This window comes from Mesitornis unicolor, unplaced genomic scaffold (assembly GCF_000695765.1).
Source record: "Mesitornis unicolor isolate BGI_N332 unplaced genomic scaffold, ASM69576v1 scaffold10385, whole genome shotgun sequence".
NCBI lineage: Eukaryota > Metazoa > Chordata > Aves > Mesitornithiformes > Mesitornithidae > Mesitornis > Mesitornis unicolor.
Window position 1 is genome coordinate 2,841 of NW_010184933.1, and position 19,142 is coordinate 21,982.

The 19,142-nt window shown below is 42.0% G+C and overlaps 1 protein-coding gene across 1 annotated transcript in view; it reads left to right on the forward strand.

Moving 5' to 3' along the window:
• Window positions 1–427: 427 nt before the first annotated feature.
• The window catches only part of CARS2 (cysteinyl-tRNA synthetase 2, mitochondrial (putative)), a gene marked incomplete at its 5' end in the record, with an annotated part of 31,218 nt that continues 12,503 nt past the window's right edge, over window positions 428–19,142 (forward strand). The window contains 8 exons of the mRNA XM_010184665.1: window positions 428–545; window positions 2,560–2,631; window positions 3,230–3,335; window positions 4,053–4,136; window positions 7,479–7,608; window positions 10,005–10,138; window positions 14,796–14,863; window positions 17,632–17,698. Of these exons, the coding sequence (XP_010182967.1) occupies window positions 428–545; window positions 2,560–2,631; window positions 3,230–3,335; window positions 4,053–4,136; window positions 7,479–7,608; window positions 10,005–10,138; window positions 14,796–14,863; window positions 17,632–17,698 (779 nt within the window). The remainder of the gene's footprint in view (window positions 546–2,559; window positions 2,632–3,229; window positions 3,336–4,052; window positions 4,137–7,478; window positions 7,609–10,004; window positions 10,139–14,795; window positions 14,864–17,631; window positions 17,699–19,142) is intronic.

Below are 19,142 nucleotides of genomic sequence, written 5' to 3' on the forward strand. Positions count from 1 at the left end.
TTGAACCCTGTTTTATTTCTCCCTGTGGCTTTTGAAAACCTGTTAGAATATACAAAGCCCGAGGGATGTATTTCAGGAATATCTGATCTGTGCGTCTTATTTCGTACTGTTTGCTTTGAGAGAGTCTCCTGGCTCACACGTAGCTTCTGAAGCACTTTGGTGCTTGAATAAAGAGATGCAACAAAAGAAAACACTCAGAAAATTTGATGTAATGTGTCACTAATGCCAGAAGAGGGTAGGCCAGTTCAAGGGAAATTTGCTTGACTTTTGTGCAGGTGGTAACTGGTTTTGGAAAAGCACTGTAAGTACTGAAGGATGCAGGTGTTGGGGTATTTAGGTTGTCCCTGTGGCCATTAGTGCTGTTGGTTATTTTTGTTTATTCTTACTACTGCATGTTTAAAAGCCCATGTTTTTTTTTCTCTTCCAGCTCCTATGTTAGGTTTGATATAATTCGAAGGATCATGACGAGGTTTTTTGGAATTGAAGTTATCATGGTGATGGGGATCACAGACATAGATGACAAGATAATAAAAAGAGCCAATGAGGTAGGTGTTTGCTGCAGTCTTTGACCCAAACTTTTGGTATTTACTATGGCTGCTTACATAGAAAAATTGACCTTGGGTTGGTTTATTTGTTGTTGAGTTTTCTTTGTTTTAATCAGTAGATAATAAACGTTAAGATTTCTGGCCCACTGTAATGGGGCTGGGAGTCTGGAGGTCTGGGCATCGAGAGCTGCGTGGAGGTAAATGGGTGCAGCCTTGTGTAAGGGGGAGAGGCAAGAAAGGCTGTGTGGCAGCACCTGTAGCTGGGGTCCTCCTGCCCTTGCCCCCTGCCTGGGAGGCCAGCAGGGAACAAACAGGTGGGGGTGAATCCTCCGTACTGTTGGAGAGTATCTTATCCCAAAAGTAACCCAAAACTTAGCAACCAAGAGGCTTCTGGCTGTGTTCTGTGCCGTCAATGGTTAAAGCCTCAGGGTGGTTCCCAAAAAGGCACTGAGCACCATCGAGCTGTAACCTCAGCACCCGGGAAAGCTTTATCAGTCTTGTCTGAGTTCCTCACCTACGTGAAAGTTGACATAGAGTGTGTGGGTAAGCCTTGATAAGACTGGGGCCTGGTGGCTGGATTAATATAAAAATGATAGAATAAAAAAACCACAGCACAGCCAAGCCTTTCACTGAATCCTCAAGTTTGTTGGCCTGATTAAAGGTTTTATGGCTATAAATAGTTCTCAGTTGGATTTTAATCAGATATTTTTACCAGCTGAGTTTGATGAATGATTATTTCAACTTTTTCCCTTTTTTTTTTTTTTTCATTTAAACATTTATGGACCCTAAAATGCCAAGAATGCATTCTGCATTTTGAAGTTGGTTTTCTTTTTTAAGTGTTGTGTTGGTTTTTTTTAAATGTGTAAGTCATGTCTTCTGAATCATAAATAATGTGTTGGATCAAATTGCAGTTTTAAGCTTTAAACGAGTTTCTTGGAGCCAGAGAATTTGACAGCTGTCATTTTATTTAATCTTTAAATAAACAGTTACTGTTGCGGTTTACTACAGAGCACTACATTCAAAATAACAGTCGCGTGATGCTCTCATAGAAATACGTGTTTGTTTCCTTTGTCCATTTACTTGTGGTTTTTGAAGGCAGTGGGGCATCTTAAAAAACAAAAGGCATTTAAAATCTTTATGTGTGCATTTTATATTTTTTCTTTATTGTCAGAACATTATGGAGATGGTGTGTTATCTCCTTCCTAGTAAGTTCTCCTCAGAGAAGATGTAAAAACTTGGATTTGAAACACTTTGGTACCATGCTTTTGCTTGCTAGGGCAGGTTTTGCTGTCATGCACCTTTCAAGCCCTGGCCTCTTCTGAATATTTGAGACTGGTATCATGTCATGCACAAATCGCCTCTTTTGGCTTGCACTTTCTTATTATTTCTTAATATTTCTGTGAGGATCCCTGTTCCTGCCCATCGCCCTGTGGATGAGAAATGGGGAGAAGGTGCTTGAGAACTGCCACGCTTGGCAAAGCGTGGGACTGACATTCAGTTCATTTCCCCTGATTAGACTGAGATCTATGAGTAACCGTGATCAGCCGAAATAGCTTATTTTTCTTAATCGCTGAGAATTAATAGCCTGTCTCATCCTGCAAGTCTCTCTTCTGCCTTTCTGATATGTAGGTGGTATCGGTATCCCCTGCCAAAAGTTGAATGAATTTCACGTCCTGGGTGCAGTAGTAGATCTTGTTGCTGGAAACGGAAGACCCTCTCAAGAGGAAAATAGGGGAGGGAGGGAAGTAGTTTGTTATTTTAATCTTCGGTTGCTTTATCTTAAAAGATATGCTTCTGAATTGCCAAAATATTAATAAATAAATGAAATACTACTCTTAAGTTATTCATAACTTTCATCTCTTTCCCAGGAATGTTGGGTTAATAAGCCTTTCCGACTCTTTACCTTGGGGGCTCTGTAAGTCTTCCAAATAGCTATTAAATGTCTGATAAAAGACCTCAATATTTTAGATCATTACTTTGATTTAGGATTTACTAGTCTGCTTCTCTTTTTCAGATGAATGTATCGCCAGTAGCTCTTGCTCGTATTTATGAAGAGGACTTTAAACAAGATATGGCTGCCTTAAAGGTACAGATACTTGACCTTCTAAATTTAGGAGTATTTTAAAGCAGTTATTTTGGTAAGGAATCTGATTTTGGCAGTTTGATCTGAAAACATAAATTGACAGTGTTGCTTGGAAACTAAGCACCAATTTACTTTTTCATTCTTCTGGGAAGATATCTTACACCTTTTGAATGAGGAGGTGAGGGGAGAAGCAAACTCGAGATTTGGAATGAACAAGATAAATTTCTTTAGAAACACAAGATTTCTTTTCGCCCCATGCAATAGAGCCTTGGTTCCCAGATAATACGCATTTAGTATAATGCAGAAATGGCCTGATCTAGGGCATATGAAACATCAAATATTCATTCATTGACTTCAAGTGTCTCTGCTTGTCCAGAATACTTGTCAGAAGCAGAAAGTAAGCCACTAGGAAAAACTACTGGATTTTTCATTTGTCTGTATTATCTTAAATGCTGCCTGTGATCTTTTTATGATACTTGCAACATTTTTTTTGACAGATAAAATTGAGGAGAATGTTCTTTGAAATTTGTTAGATTGAAGGGACTTGTCATCAGTGTGTTTTGTACAGGCTAATGAGATGTTACTCTTCTGGTTCTTTAAGGTGCTTCCTCCTACAGTATATATGAGAGTGACAGACAACATTCCTCAGATAATTTCCTTTATAAAAACAATAATTGCTAGTGGACAAGCTTATGCAACCTCGCAAGGTAAGACTTAGAGCAGGGCAGCTCCTTGTTCAGCACATGCACAGGAAATCGGTGCTCTTAGTAATCCTGTTTTGGGATCAGATGAGATAGCCTGTGCCAGGCTTTCCCTCTGTTGATTAACAGACAGGGCGTGAGCAACTCATTTGTAATGAGATGAGTGGGCAGAACAACTCTTACTCAATTTCTAAGTTAAATGTAGCTCATTACTTAACATAATTGTTTACTGTAGTGAACTGCTATCTAAGCTCCTGTGGGGAAGTCCTGGCCTGGCTTCTGCCAGAGAGCTGAGGGAACCTTTTGGCTCTAAACAGGAGGTGCTGGAAAAGATGTGCCTGTAATCACAGCGTGTGGAGCGTTTTTTAGCGGAGCTGGTGGTTGTAGAAGTATTTGTGTGTATTAAAGCTGGAGTAGCACTGCTACGTTTCAGGCAGAGAGGAGTCTGCTGATTGTGCATGGGCAGGGAAGGACCTGGGGAGGTCTCCAGAATACAAAGTTATCCTGTGTGCAAAATGAGTACACAGTGCAGTGAGGTTACTGAAAAACTGATTATGTGGAAACATGTGCTGCTATTTCTGCAGTATTTCTGAGTTTATAAATCAGAATTTCAAATGGGAGTTGAAGTGCATTTTGTTCTGTTTTGCTTTCAGGGAAATGTTCCCTTTTCATCATGAATGTGCCCCATCTTTGCTGTAAAACTAAACATTTCTTTTCTATTAGGCAATGTTTATTTTGATGTTAAGTCTTGGGGAAAAAGATACGGAGTATTAACTACTGTTTATCCTGATACTCAAGATGAAGCAGGTATGTTCATGGCACCAACTTGTTTGTATTAATGCACTGTCTGATCTCGTGATGTATCCATGCATAAACCTTCATTCAACAATCTGAGACAGTTTTCTAACCAGTTGTGTATAACCAGCTTTTTGGTTAATTAAGACCCCTTTTCTTTTTTTAAATTTTTTAAAAAATAATTTTAAGTATTTATTTTGAGGCATTCCCGTTGCCAGAGCAGGAGGACACTTGCTGGTCTCTTTTCATACTTGGTTCCTTTTATACCTTTGTTCTGGTAGCCTAGAACAATTAAGATTCTTAATTTTATTTAAATACTTGGGAGTGGTACATACAAACTTCATAGTGAGCTGGAGGTCTCAGCTGATGCACTAGCCAGCAGTGAGACAGTCAAAGGTAAAAGCAAGGAAATACCATCTACCGTGTTATTTTTGGGGCACTTTACCCTTCTGATGCATGTTAACCAGACAGATTTGGTTCTTACGTTACCTACCACTGGACTACAGCTAAGCAGCCTATTTGGGTGAGGTTGAACAATCTCTTGATAGGCTGTGCTAGAGCATGCCTATATCCTTGGCTGGATGATTTTTGCCACAGCTGTCCAGCCACTGAGCAGAACTGCTGAGCCGCTCTTTAGTTTCCGTAAGTCTGGTCTGATCAGGTCTCCGCATTGGAGAATTTGATACAGGTTTCCTGCATCCTTTGCATGCTGAAGTTCAGTATTTCTTCACAGAAAAAAAATAAATCTGTTTGCAGTTACTGAAAATGCCTGGCAGGCTGATGCTCAGGTGAACCGCAGCCAGAAGCTTCTCATGGCTCTACTCTAGAGTTGTGTCAGCATTACAGCTCGCAGAGGGAGTGCGTGTTGTCAACAGCTATTCAGAGGCAGTCACTGACTGCAAAGGCAGCCAGCAGCCTCCTGGGCTGCATTAGGAAAAGTGTTGCCAGCAGGTCAAGGGAGCTGACCCTGCTTCTCTGCTCAGCACTGGTGAGACATGCCTGCAGTGCTGGGTCCAGTGCTGGGTCCAGTGCTGGGCACGCATTTACAACAAGGACACGGATGTACTGGAGAGATGACCATGAGCCATGAGCCCTTGTGGCCAAGAAGGCCAATGGCATCCTGGGGTGTATCAGGAGGGGGGTGGTTAGTAGGTTGAGAGAGGTTCTCCTCCCCCTCCACTCTGCCCTGGTGAGACCGCATCTGGAATATTGCGTCCAGTTCTGGGCCGCTCAGTTCAAGAAGGACAGGGAACTGCTGGAGAGAGTCCAGCGTAGGGCTGCAAAGACGACTGAGGGAGTGGAGCATCTCCCTTATGAGGAGCGGCTGAGGGAGCTGGGTCTCTTTAGTTTGCAGAAGAGGAGACTGAGGGGAGACCTCATTCATGTTTATAAATATATAAAGGGTGAGTGTCACGAGGATGGAGCCAGGCTCTTCTTGGTGACAAACAATGATAAGACAAGGGGTAATGGACACAAGCTGGAACACAGGAGGTTCCACTTAAATTTGAGAAGAAACTTCTTCTCAGTGAGGGTGACAGAGCACTGGACCAGGCTGCCCAGAGAGGTTGTGGAGTCTCCTTCTCTGGAGACATTCAAAACCTGCCTGGACGCCTTCCTGTGTAACCTCATCTAGGTGTTCCTGCTCCGGCAGGGGGATTGGACTGGATGATCTTTTGAGGTCCCTTCCAATCCCTAACATTCTGTGATTCTGTGAGAGAGCCCAGCAAAGGACCACAGTGTGTTGGAGGTAGTGGAGCATCCTTCATATGAGGAAGTGCTGAGAGAGCTGGGGCTGCTCACGCTGGAGAAGGCATCTCACCCATGTGTACAAATACCTGATGGAGGGAGTGAAGGAGATGGAGCCAGGCTCTCCTCAGAGTGGACAAGAGGCCATGCCATGACCTGAAACACAGGAAATTTCACTTAAAGCTAAGAAAAACCTTTATTACTCTGAGGATGGTTAACACAAGAACATGTTGCCCAGAGAGCCTGTGTACTCTCTGTCCTTGGAAGTACTCAGAACCTGGCTGGGCACCATCCTGGGCATCCTGCTGTAGCTGAGCCTGCTCTAAGCAAGGGCTTGGCTTGCACTGGATGATCTCAAGGTGCCTTCCAGCCTCAGCCATGACTGGTGCTGTGTTTTACTCTATTTGCGCTCAAATCACAACTAATTTTACTGTTATTTCTAAAGATTTTGACTGTTGTTTTGCTTATAACTGAGAAGGTGAAGAGTGCTTTTTTAGGTAACAGTATACTCAAAAAAAGGCAAAAGATGGACGCAGTCAACAGACAGTGGTCAGCCAGAGCTTGGCAAACTAGTGAAAGAGCCAAGATGAAGATTCAGTGGATAAAACTGTATTATATTTCTGTCCCTTTATTTTATATCAGTTTTGAAGGATGAGGCAGGTGTAATGGATTTCTGTAATGTGCTTCCCTTAATATTGCATTACGTTCTGAATAAAACCTTACTCTCTATAATATCGATAAAGTACAAGTGAAATGGCGCAAGGAAAATGACCACCTAATAGGTCTCAAAAATAGCCGTGAATCATCATTAAAATGTATTGATACTGGAATGCTCCAGGGGTTGGTTCAGACCCAGTGATACAGCATGGTTTGGTTAACGATCTGAAATAAGCAGAGGAAAGAAGTAAATCTAGCGTCAAAGATAAAACAGATGAGCAGTGTTAAATGAGAGAGCTTAAAACAGTGTGAGCTGCTTGCCAAGCTGGATCCCTTCAAGCCAAATAGGTATATTCTGCATCAGGCAAATGCGAGGTCATATTATTTGTCAGCAAAAATCTGCTGAGTCCAGAAGCCTGTTCTGTAGCTCCTGCCAGGGAGTGGTGTGTATCCCACCAGGGGTCAGGAGCCAGCAGACTCTGCTCTTCTTGGTCTCATAGGATCTGAACCAGAAACTATTCGTGTCTGAGACAAAAAAAAATGCTGAGTTTTTTTGTTGTTGTCTGTGTGTTTTGTTTTGGATGGTTTTTGTTTCCTCTGCTGCTGTGGTGCAATCTGTTTGTCCTGGGAAACTGGCTGATAAGAAACTAAATGAATGATATAAACCCAGAGAAAGCCAAAAGGATTAAAAGGATAGGATGTATTAAAGAATCTTGAATCTGTGTTTTTAGCCTGCAGGAATCTAATTCAACATATTTTTTTTTCAAATGCTTGATTGAGAAACTGGAATCCCTGTATAAGGGGGAAGGGAGGAAAGCTGCAGGAAAACAAGTTGAGCAAAAGAGATTAAAATCTGAGAAATTCACTGAACACAGATTTCCACTTGCTTTCATTTGCTCTTTTTTGTTTCTTTGAGAGGTATCCACTTAACAAATCACTAATTCTTGGCAGTTGATACTGATAAATGCCATATTAAAGATTTTGCCCTGTGGAAGGCTGCCAAACCTCAAGAGCTGTCTTGGACTTCTCCCTGGGGAAAAGGAAGACCTGGATGGCACATTGAGTGCTCCACAATATCAAGGTCAGATTTCTTGGATTTTAAATCTACTGCTGGTTTTTGTTTTCAGTCACAGGACAATAGTAGCAGCAGTATTGAAAGTGGGTTTTTTGCTGAGCAACAGCACGCATTTCAGTGTGAATGCTTTGTGCAATTTGAGACGTCATGTGTGGCCCAAACTAACTCTGCTCCACCTTAATGGTGTGGCTGTCTGGCTCTGTTCTGGCACCTTCTCTTAAGAGAGATGTGGGTATTTAAAATACATATTTAAAAATATATATATCTATTTAAAATATCCTGTGCAGGATCACACAGTTGATCGATTAGCAAGTCTTCTAACTTGAAGTGAATAACCAAAGTTTTAGTGGAAGTTACGGTACCTCTCTCAATTGCCTCCCTACCACTTTTTGCAGTCTCCATTGGTCCTAGTCCAGCATCTAGTGCTGTATCAGGACAGGCTATGGGTTTCCATCCTGACTCTAGTGAGCGTGTGAGCTCTTGCTAGCCTTATCTCAACAGCAGTTGTGGATATGCATCCTAATCGTCTAAGCGTTATTCAGCTTTCTTTAAAAGTCAGCGACAGTAATAAATACTCTGATTTCTCCATGGCAGTAGTATTGTGGATGGTGGTATTTTGTCCTGCACTGTATTACCTTATGACCTGTTAATTTGTGCTTTGAAAAAAGAGATTAACTCTTCTTTCCTGGAAGATTGATTGTAGTGCTTAGTTTTGCATTAGTCTTGGATCTTTTTTGGAAGCTAAACCCAAATTATTTAGGTCTAGCCCTGTTTAAATTGCCAGTTTTCAACCCAAGCTGAAAGCAGACAGAACAGGAGCTTTAGGTTTCTTTTTCATATGCTTTGCTGGTGCACTTGGGTTTGTTAGTCACTACTACCTGATTGTGAAAAGCATTTATAAAGGTGATTTTCTGTCTGTAAGTAGTTTCGTCACTGTGAAACAGTTCTTAAAGCATCAGAAGTGCACAAAACCATGCTATATTTGAAGTGCAGCCTGTGACAGAAGTGCACTCTAGGTAAGAAATGCCAACCCATCACAAAACGGCCTATCTGCTAATGTGGTGCTGTTTGTAGTCTGCATTTCTTTCTGTTAAAACTTATTTTACGGTGATTGAATGAGGCTGCTTCGGTGTAAATAAGAGCTGACCCATGCAGATCATAAGTATAGTAATCTTGGACTGTGAAAAATGAAGGGATAATTTTGGTAAGTTACCCAAAATGTTTTTCTGTCCCAGTCAGCTGTCCAAGGCCCGTTTTAAGCAATGCCTAAGCAATGTCTGTTTTGCCAAAGATCTCAAAGCACTTTAAGGTAGTTTAAGTAATTTCAAGAGGTCTTTGAAGTGTGCCTGGAGAAGGTGAATGAGAAGGGCATTGGTGTCAAGTGCAGCCCTGGAGAAGGAAACCACCTTCCGTGACCTAGGTCTGGTCTCCTCTCTGCAGTTTCCCTTGCAGTGAGATGGGCTGCTCCTCCGGCCCCTGGGTGTTTTGCAGATACATCTCCCCTCTCACCAGCTCTTAATGGTTTTGTTAGGGGAAACAGCAAGTGGCCAGGGCTCCTCTGTAGATGGCACAGGGGAAGCCCTGAGCTGGGGCCTGTGAAGACCTGTGAAGGTCTGTGCTTAAGCTGGTTCTGGAGCAGACAGGAGAAAGCAAAGGGACATGAGCTTGGGAAATGGGAAAGCCTGGTCTTTCTTCCCTCCTCTCTTCTCCTTGTTTTCTTCCTGTGCCCCAGCTGCTTCTGCAGGGCCATCGTGACCCAGGGTGTTAACAGGGGTTTTTTTTGTCCCTAAAAGAGACAAAAGTATGAATATTTAGCCAGCTACCAGGAGCAACGTGTTAATGTGACCTATGGGAAGACTCCATGTGTGTGTCTGTGTGTACACGCACATGCACATGTGTGGGGCTTACCTTTTATTTTCTACTCATGTAGACCTTGCATCTTCCCCAACTTGAGTGCCCCTGGTTTCTGGACAGTTAGCATTGATTAACCTCCCTGTGAGGGGATAAACGTTGTCTTTATTTAACAGATGGGCAAAATTAAGTTATTAACTTGCCCAGCATGACCTAGCAGGGACTTGCTGAAGCAGTGGACAGAGCATAGTGGCCTTGTTTCCTGGGGTTTAACTAGAAAGTGTCTGGGTCTGTCTTGTGTGCCATTCTTTAATCTAAGTTAGAAAAATAATAGTGCCTACTAAGAATTAATTGTGGGCAGATATGGGTCTTATCCGTACAAGTTCTGCTGCAGTTTTGGTATCCAAGATCTGTGTCAAGTCTTGTTTTAAAACCGCAGCCATTAAATTGTACACTTAAATGTATGATGTTTCATCTTATTATCTTCTGCATTTGTTTTACAAAAACTTTTTGTAGTGTTCTGCTTACTGATCAGGAAATTATTGTTACAGTGCAGTGTTTGGGAAGCAGCTGGACATCCATACCGGTGGCATAGATCTTGCATTTCCTCATCATGAAAATGAAATCGCACAGTGTGAGGTGTATCATCAGTGTGAGCAATGGGGCAATTACTTTTGGCATTCTGGTAAGTAAAATATTAATGATCTGAGAGGCGAGTACAAATATAAGGGTTTGGGTTTATTTAGGCTTGGCGTTGTATGCTATGAAAACGGATGCTCTACTACAGTGACCAAGTTCCTGTCCTCACTAGGTGAAGAAACATAAATGAGAGTGAATCTTGAAACGGTAGAATGGATGCCTTTATTAATTAAGCAGTTACAGTGAAATATTCCTTCATTTCATCTGGGGATGTCTCCAAATGATAACAGTATATGCATTGCCTATGTACAGTGCTTATTCCTAATTAAAAATGTGGAAAGAAGGGTTTTTCCTGGGGAATCTCATTCCTTTTCCTTTGAATTTCCTCAAAATTTGAGGGTACTCTTTGTGATAGGCTTTCTCTTAATTGTATTATAGCTGTAACAGTCCTGCAGGAACAAGATGAAAATAGTTGATCTTTTCCATATATGAAAACAGGGAGTTGGAGGTGGCAAGTGGGCAAGTAGCTGATTTTTAAAAGCATTGAGAATAGAATAAAGCAGTCTTCTTCCCCAGTGTCTCTTGACACCAGTTCCTTGTGGGCTTAAAAAAAGTTTTCAGTAGCATGAAGAGTCAAATAGCCTGTGTTTGTAAATATGGTGAAAGGCTTTTTATCAGGATAAGAAAAGACATCTGGAAAAGTAAGAATGGAGAGAATAGACTGATGAGCCAACAAAGCTCACAAAGTTGTGGTCCTGCAGGGAAACGTCTGAGCTGGGATGTTCTGTATGGTTTGAAATGTGGGGAAAACTTGCAGGTAGATGCTCTGCTACAGCAACCAATCACTGGACGTTCTGGGAGTGCAGTTCACACAGCTGTAAATATTTAAATTCTCCTGGGAAGCCTTTTCTATCCACCAGTAGCATTGCAGCTAGTGATGGGTATGAGAAACAATATGCATGCTGAAGACCAAGTGAGTCAGATGCTTTGGTCTACTCTGGTCAAGCATGGTCAATGATGTTGTTGGTGGGTAGAGACAAGGAGGTCTGTGATATCTATGACCTACACCAATACCAAGTCACTCACCTCTTGGCTCTGTAGAAAAGTAGAGACATTTGAGTCTTGTCACTATGATCCCTTAACCTTCCCTGATGCTCTGACCAACTTCAGAGTCTCTCTGCTTTCATATGGAGTGTGAGTGACTTGGTACTGGTGTAGCCCACAGATGCCGCAGAGCTTGTCTCTTCCCCCAGAAGTGACCTCGCTGGCTGCGCCTGACTAAACTGTACCAAAGTGTCTTTTACTTGCTTGTTCTTCAGCACATGACGCTGCCTGGCACTGTGTAGAACTGCTCCTTGCTGCCTTTGCACAAGAGTGCTTCAGAGAAGCTTGTGCCATCCAGTGCTTTGAACTGCGTCATTGGCTGATGGTACCAGAACTGTTGATGGAAATCTTGACGCTTGTTCTTCCTGTTGCAGTCATGGTTATGGATGGTCTCCAAAGAACTGAAGTCGATAGAAAGTCAGGTTCAAATCTGCAGTCTCTCTTCTTGCTGAACAGTACTTTGTGCAGGATGTCTTGGTGAACTCTTTGTGCTGCCTCTCTGAGTAAGAGATGCACAGTTAAGCCTGTGCTATGCTCTGGGAGTTACTTGGGCTTTCTTTTATATATATATATATGTTTGTACTGCACAGGATTAATATTGAATTTGAGTTTCAGCTCCCAATGTAGAGCCTGTTATAAATCAATAGCAATTGTCCAGAGGCTGCTGCATCCTCCAGGGTGTGCTTCGCTCCTGAAGTGCTGGGGAATTTTCTGCACATCCACTGAGATGCACTGGTTACTGCCAGCTGAAAACCAATGAATCTGACTTTTCAAGCTTGGAATTGAAACTGTAGGGGAAATACTCTTTAACTAACTAAAGAGGAATAATTTTTTCTTAAAAAACAACCCAAACTTAATTCCAAGGGCAATTTGTACACTGAGGTTCTCTAGGAGCTGACAGATTACATTCATTAAGTCAAAAAATTTTGCTGGCGGATGGTCACGTAAATTATTTAGGGCAAATGAATCGCCTTCAGAAACAATTTATTCTGGTAACAGACTTCAGAATTTTAGCAGGCTCAGAATTGGAAGAGCAATCCCCATTAGAGGAAGAAAATCCCTGCACTGGGGATAAATCTTCTTATAAGGACTTTATTTTTAGACTACTTGTACTCTGGGAAGCGTGCCAAGCCAAAGTTATGAAAATCCTTGTATTTTGTGATTCTTTAATGAAATCATTCCAAGTGCTGCAACTCTTGAAGAGGAATATTATTTCAAATTCAGATGTTTCCAGTACCTTATTAGGAAAACGTATTCAAACTGTTTTAAGCTTGGCTGCCTAAAGTTAAGTATATTTAGGCACCTTTGCAAAAGAAAAAAAAATAATCATAGCTGGGCTCTTCCCCTTCTTACAGGAGAAGTTTATGGGTTTTCACAGAATATTAGGAGTTGGAAGGGACCTCGAAAGATCATCCAGTCCAACCCCCTGCCAGAGCAGGATCACCTAGACCAGGTCACACAGGAATGCGTCCAGGCGGGTTTTGAATGTCTCCAGAGAAGGAGACTCCACAACCTCTCTGGGCAGCCTGGTCCAGTGCTCTGTCACCCTCACTGAGAAAAAAGTTTTTCCTCATGTTCAGATTGAACCTCCTATGCTCCAGCTTGCACCCATTGCCCCTTGTCCTGTCATTGGACATCACAGAGCAGAGCCTGGCTCCTTCCTCCTGACTCTCGCCCTTTAAAAATTTATAAACATGAATGAGGTCATCCCTCAGTCTCCTCCAAGCTAAAGAGACCCAGCTCCCTCAGCCGCTCCTCATAAGGGAGATGCTCCACTCCCTCAGTCATCTCTGTGGCTCTGCGCTGGACTTGTGACTCAAGTAACACTTTGCTTGAAAAAGAGCTGCAGGTGTCCAGTGACTCTGACAGCCTGAATGTTCTGGTTGGAGGCCCTGGGTTTGACCATGGAATGCTGAAAATTACCTCACCTAACCTCAGTAAGGACCAGTACGATGTAAATAGGATTTTGGGTTGATCATAGGTTTATGCTGTAGCTGTTTCTGCATCCATAGATCTCTTGATTCTTTTCTACTCTCCATAGAGAATGTTGTGCAAACTTTAATTTCCAAGTGGTCAGGGTAGGACCAGAGGTAGCCTTCTTATGGAGACTCCCTGCTGCATTGAGTAATTGTCAGAAACAGCTGAGAAGGGAAACCAGATGCTTTTCATGTCTATGTACCAGGCCTGAGCATGCTGCTTTTGTACCCAGATGAGCATAATGGGGATTTTATCTGCTTGTGAAAGAGAGGGGTTTCCCGGCAAAGCTGCGAAAGTGGCACTGCTGAGAGAGTAGCACAAAATTCAGGCAGCTACTTGGGCTGCTGAGCAAGAAATGGCACCTCTGCCACCACCTGTAAAAGCTGATCGTGTTATCCTTGAGGAGCACTCCTAGGCACTGGTGATGCTGGACTGCCAAATCTGAAAGAATGCAGAGCGCTGGTGTGGTATTAAAGAGTGAGAAAAGCTCATGCTTAGATAATCTGCCTCTGAGTACAATTAAGTGCTGGATTCTGCGGGTCGCCAAGGCCCTGAAAATTGCGTGTTACTTGTGGGTGCTTGGTAACTTACAGGATTACCCTTTTTATTAGGAGAATCCAATTAAGGCTTTTATCAACATTTCTGAAATGATGCTGAGTAGTCTTTTATTGGTTGTGTGTTCGGCATCTCTCCGGTGCTGTGAATAATTAATATTTTCCATCAGTGGCGGTGCTGTGGCTAGCATGGTCAAGGCCTGGGAGCACACGGCCTGAGGTTGCCCATCTCCTGTCTTGCTTCAACAGAACTTTCAATCCTGAAGCTGAGCTCTGCATACTCTCTTAAATGTGGTGGAGATGGTTACTGCCTTTTTCCTGTAGCACAGCTCTGCAAAATGATGGTCCGTGCAGCTACTGAAAGCTCTATAAACGGTCAGAGATTGCATTTTAAGATAAGCCAATTCAAATTAGACATCACAGCTGCATCCCTCCCTCCCCCTTCTTTTTCTCAGTCTCATTAAGTCTGGAGAAATAGGGAATGTGTAGAAAATTAGTTTTACACATAAGGTATTTTAACCAGCACAGTAAACTTTTGGATTAAAAAAACCCCAAAACAGTCTAACAGCCAGCAGCAAGGAATAAATACAGAAGATGTTTTGAAAGATTATAATGTGAGATCACTGGAAGATCTTTAAAGGTCTTAAAATTTTTTTGGAAAGACAAGAGTAACAAGTAAGGTACTTTCCTGTGAAGATTGAAAATATTTCCTGTCTTGTTTGCTTTTATCAGCTTATCATAAATTCTGAACAGGGAAACCTTTTGGTTTTTTCCTTATTAATGTCTCTGCTCATGGTGATGTTGTTTTTGTATTGTTAAAAAAAAATAAATTATTCTCCCCTGTTTTAAAATTCACCCATCCAAAGTTGAGGATGGAGAGGTGTGCAGGACTGTAGGCAAAGCTATTGAAAAATAGATTACATGTTGCATTGAAATGGTTGGCACACATCCATCGCAGCATATACTGCCTCCAAGATTACCAGTATCTCAGTGCAGTCTTTCTCATTCACTCCCCATTCAGAAGTACACTCATTTATCCTGGTTAATTTTTTTTTGTTGTTGTTCTAGGGCATTTGCATGTTAAAGGAAGTCAAGAAAAAATGTCCAAGTCATTGAAAAACTACGTAACAGTTAAGGTAATCTATTTCTGTGAATTGAAGCAATGTACGTTTGTAATATGTAAATATTAATCACAGCCTTCTTTTGAGAAAACATTGGAGTGTGTGCTTATGCTGCAGCTAAATATGTAAATATTAATCACAGCCTTCTTTTGAGAAAACACTGAAGCGTGTGCTTACGCTGCAGCTAAAGACCTGAAGCATAGTGTTTCTGTAGTGCTAGTGTACCTGTTATTGCACATCTGGATGTAGGAAACCCTCTTGGACTCAGGGTTTGTTTATAACGTGGGTCTCACTGAGCTGTGATCTTTTCTAGGAGCAGCGTTTGTGCCCAATACCAGACTTCTGCATTATAGTTTTACGGTTGGACTTGACAGTCTCAAGGGTCTTTTCCAACCTAAATGGTTCTGCTCTATAGTGATGAGTTCTTATCTGTTTGCTCTTAATAGTGCATATGCTTTTGGGACTTGGAAACGAACGGATGTTTTTCCTTGTTCTGCTTAGGAGATGTGGGATGTGGTGTCAGCATTTTGTCAGGAAGCTATCAGGTGTCCCACTACCCCACTATGCCAGCAGTCTCTCATATTCTCATTTATTTTTATACATTCACCTTGCTGATTCACAGAGAGCTTTGTCTTTTGGTACCCACAAGCCACATGAATATGTCCTATTTTACTGTGTCCCAAAGTTTTTAGTGTAGGTCAGAGCAGGGGTTCTGTGCCAGGTGTCTGCGATACAACTGTGCTTGGCACTGGGGTGGCTTCCGTGATGGCTGACAGCCATTGCTAGAAGTGGGTAATTTACTTCCCTTAGACAAAGCTTGAGAGGCTGTTTCAGCACATATGTTCCCCTTTGCCCTCTCGGAAGACTTAATTAAAATCCCTTTAAAAAGAAGTTCAATATGAGCTGCTTTATTCTTAATTCTCCTGATGCTGTCTGGGTATGGTTAAGCTCTGTCTACCCTAGGAAAACTACCCATTTCTCACAGTTTTCACAGAAATTGCCCTAGTCTCAGCAGACATTGTGGACAAGGTGGAGAAATGCAATGAATGCAGTGAAGAATAACGTATAGAAACATTCACCTCCATGTCTGCGGTGTTGAGAAGACTTCAGGCCCATCTCTCTTCCCTTCTGGGTCTCGGCTTTTAATTTCTGCCCTTAAACTCGACGAACAAGAATTAATCCTTCCCTGTAAGCGATTTTTCAGTCCAGTCACACAAATTTCCTCCTGTACAGCCTTTCTGCATCTTGAAAGTTAAGCCCTATGAGGAATTTTTAATGCCTGCTCTGAAAGAGGCAAGGCCTGGTGGGATGGTGCCTGCGGCCTTCCCTTGCTCCCACCGGCAGCCATCTGCATTACTGGCTGTCACCCCGGCATGGCCACCCTGCATTCTCCATGTCCAGCTGCCCTGTTTTCCGTCCCCCTTGGCCCCTTCTCTGATTATTTTTTTAAAATTTTTTATTTTTTATTTTTTTTTTAAATGGCTGTTAATTCTGGCCCCCAAAGCCAAGCACATTGCAATAACTCACAACTGAGCAAACTGCTTTGAAAGAATTCTGGTATTTTCTCTGCACTCCATTTTAAAGGAAATGCAGAGTTAGTTTTTCCAGTTTGGATGGTCTTTTCCCAAATTTGAATTTATTTCTGTGCTTTACTCATGTTATTCTGTCTTTGGATATTACCATAAAGCTTCTGGACACTTTAGTTGCACTCAGTTATGTAGTCTTTATTTAAAAAGAAAACAAAACCACCAACCAAAAAAGCCAGTATCACTATTTCTGGATTTAGTTTGCCCCGATTTGCCTCAGTTATTTCTATTTTTGCATGAGAGGCAACACATAGCTGACATTTTGCTACCTTCAGGCTGCTATAGTCTGGTAGTGGAAGCTAAATTTTGAAATGTGCATCTTTAAGCAAATGACACTTTCCATATTTTCTCACTTGTATTGGCTTTTCCTCATGATTTTCTATTTCAGTGGTGCTTCAGTGTTACCAACTTACATCACCAATTTGCAAATTAAAAAAAAAAATCAGGAATGCAATATTGGCAGTCAATCTGCCATGGTGTTCAGCCCTGCTGAGAGCAGAGTTGGAAGTGATTGACTGTTTTATCAGTGTACCTTTCAAGCATTTAAATGGTTCTTTATAGTATTAGTATAAATTAATTACACTAGTAGTAATAGTAATAATTTACTATTTACTGTAGGAAATACTTGTAAAGCTAGATAAATATTAGAGTGAAATTAATGAAGCTTCATAATTAACATAGATAAATTCTAGCAATATTAAAAAGCGGGGTTTTGTTCACTCCCTGTTTTCCTTCATATTCTAGTCCTGCAGAAAAAGTACACTTACTTTCTTTTTCAATAAATAATTATTTTTTTCATGAAGTTTGCAAAACTCAGGAGCTGACTTTCCCTGCAAAATTGTATCCCAATCTTAGCCTGGTAATTTCAGTTTGGTTTTTTGCAAAGGTCTTTATACAGTGTATGTTTGATCATAATCACCAAGTGTTTTTCACTGTCTTATACTTGACATCATGTTTATATTTATATCTTGTATATATGTAAGCACATTTGTCTTATGTGGAATTAGTTTACTTAGTTTAGACTTTAAACTAGTGTTACAGTTTAAAGCTTTATGCCTATCTTAAACTACAAAGATGGGTTATTGTCATGTTAGTTTGTCTGAAATATGCTGTGACACTTGTGTAAGGGGGTGAAACAAGTCCTGATGAAATTGTTTGATATGATGCTAAAGCTGTCTTTTTGTGGGTCGAGTTTAGGATTTCCTGAAGAAATTTTCATCAGATCAATTCAGGATGTTTTGTTTGCGCAGCAGATACAGTTCAGGTAAGGAAAAAATAATAAAAAAATAATAATAAAAAAACCCCCAACACTTTATTTGCTGAGATATGCATGACTTTCCACACACAGTCCCTAAACTGTTGGTGCAGAGGTGCGGTGGCGGAGCGGGCTCTCCCTGTGGTGCCCTGCTCTGGGAGGTGGAAAGGTTGTCGGTGCTCTGTGGGGCTGCTACTTGGCTTCTCACTGAGCACAGTACATAACCATTCGTCTAAACACCTTCCTGAGCCGCAGTTAATTGCGACTCTCAATTACTTGCACTTCCAATTAATGAATTACCTCCATCTCTGATTTGCCTCTGTTGCAGTCACTTGTATTTCAGTCATGATCAGCTGTTTTTGGAGCTGTATCTAGGTGGAGCTTTGCTTTATATTCCCGAAGGGTATGACAAGGGCTTGCTAATAACTTTTTATCTGCCTGCTGTGTTACCGTTTTTTGTCCTACCGAGTGTTCAAGCAGTTCTGTGATCCAGTGCAGATCGCTTATGCCAGCGCTTGATAACCTAATGATCATCTTAGCCTGGTAAGCACTGCTAGTGTGGAGGTGTGGGAGATGTTGTCAGCTTCCCTGTCTGTGCTGTGGTGTTTCCAGCAGACAGATGCTACTTTGAACTGGAAGAGCTTTTCATTTGGATAATATTTTTACCAGTTTATTGGGGCCTGCCAAAAGCGGATTGTAGCTCCCCTAAGCACTGATGGGTCATCTGGCTTGTTGGCTGTCCTGGCATGGCAAGGGGATGGTGGAGCACAGGGTAACACCCACTGTGTTTTTTATGCAGGCCCATAAGTTGCCTGAGATAAAGCACCCCTAGCAGTGGGATGAGGAGAGCTGGTGTGGTTAAGGCTCTGGGGCTTTGCCAGTGTCTGCAAGTCTTTATAGATGTGCAGTCATTGGAGTGAGAAGTCTTTTTGATCATTAATATCTCTGGCTGCTTGCAAGAGCCACCTGTCTGATCTTCCTGGTGGAGCCTCCCTCTCCTAAGGCAGCGGGAGGCATCAGGAATACCTTGTGTCTCTGAAATATTTCAAAGCGTGGGGTAGTAATGAGACTGCTGGTTATTAACTGCTGACCTCCACCATGGTAGGAAGAGAGGAGCAGATCCAGGTGTGAAGTTTGCTGCAGAACATGCAGGAAAGGGGCAGGCAGTGGGGAGCACTGCCGCTGTGGGGTGATGCAGCAGAATGGTGGCAGGCCTGGGTGTTTTGGGGTGATGCTGCAGGACAGTGGTACACCTGGCTCTGGGTTTCTGTCAGGAGATGAAATACGTTATACACACATAAATGGCTCCCAGGCTGCAACTAGGGGCACTTCGGAGCCTTGAACAAATGTGTATATAAAACAAAAGAAGAAAAAAGGCGAACACCTACAACACAAGCATATATATGTTTATCCTGTAAAGAAAAGCCAAATTGCTGGCAATTTCAAAGCTTGC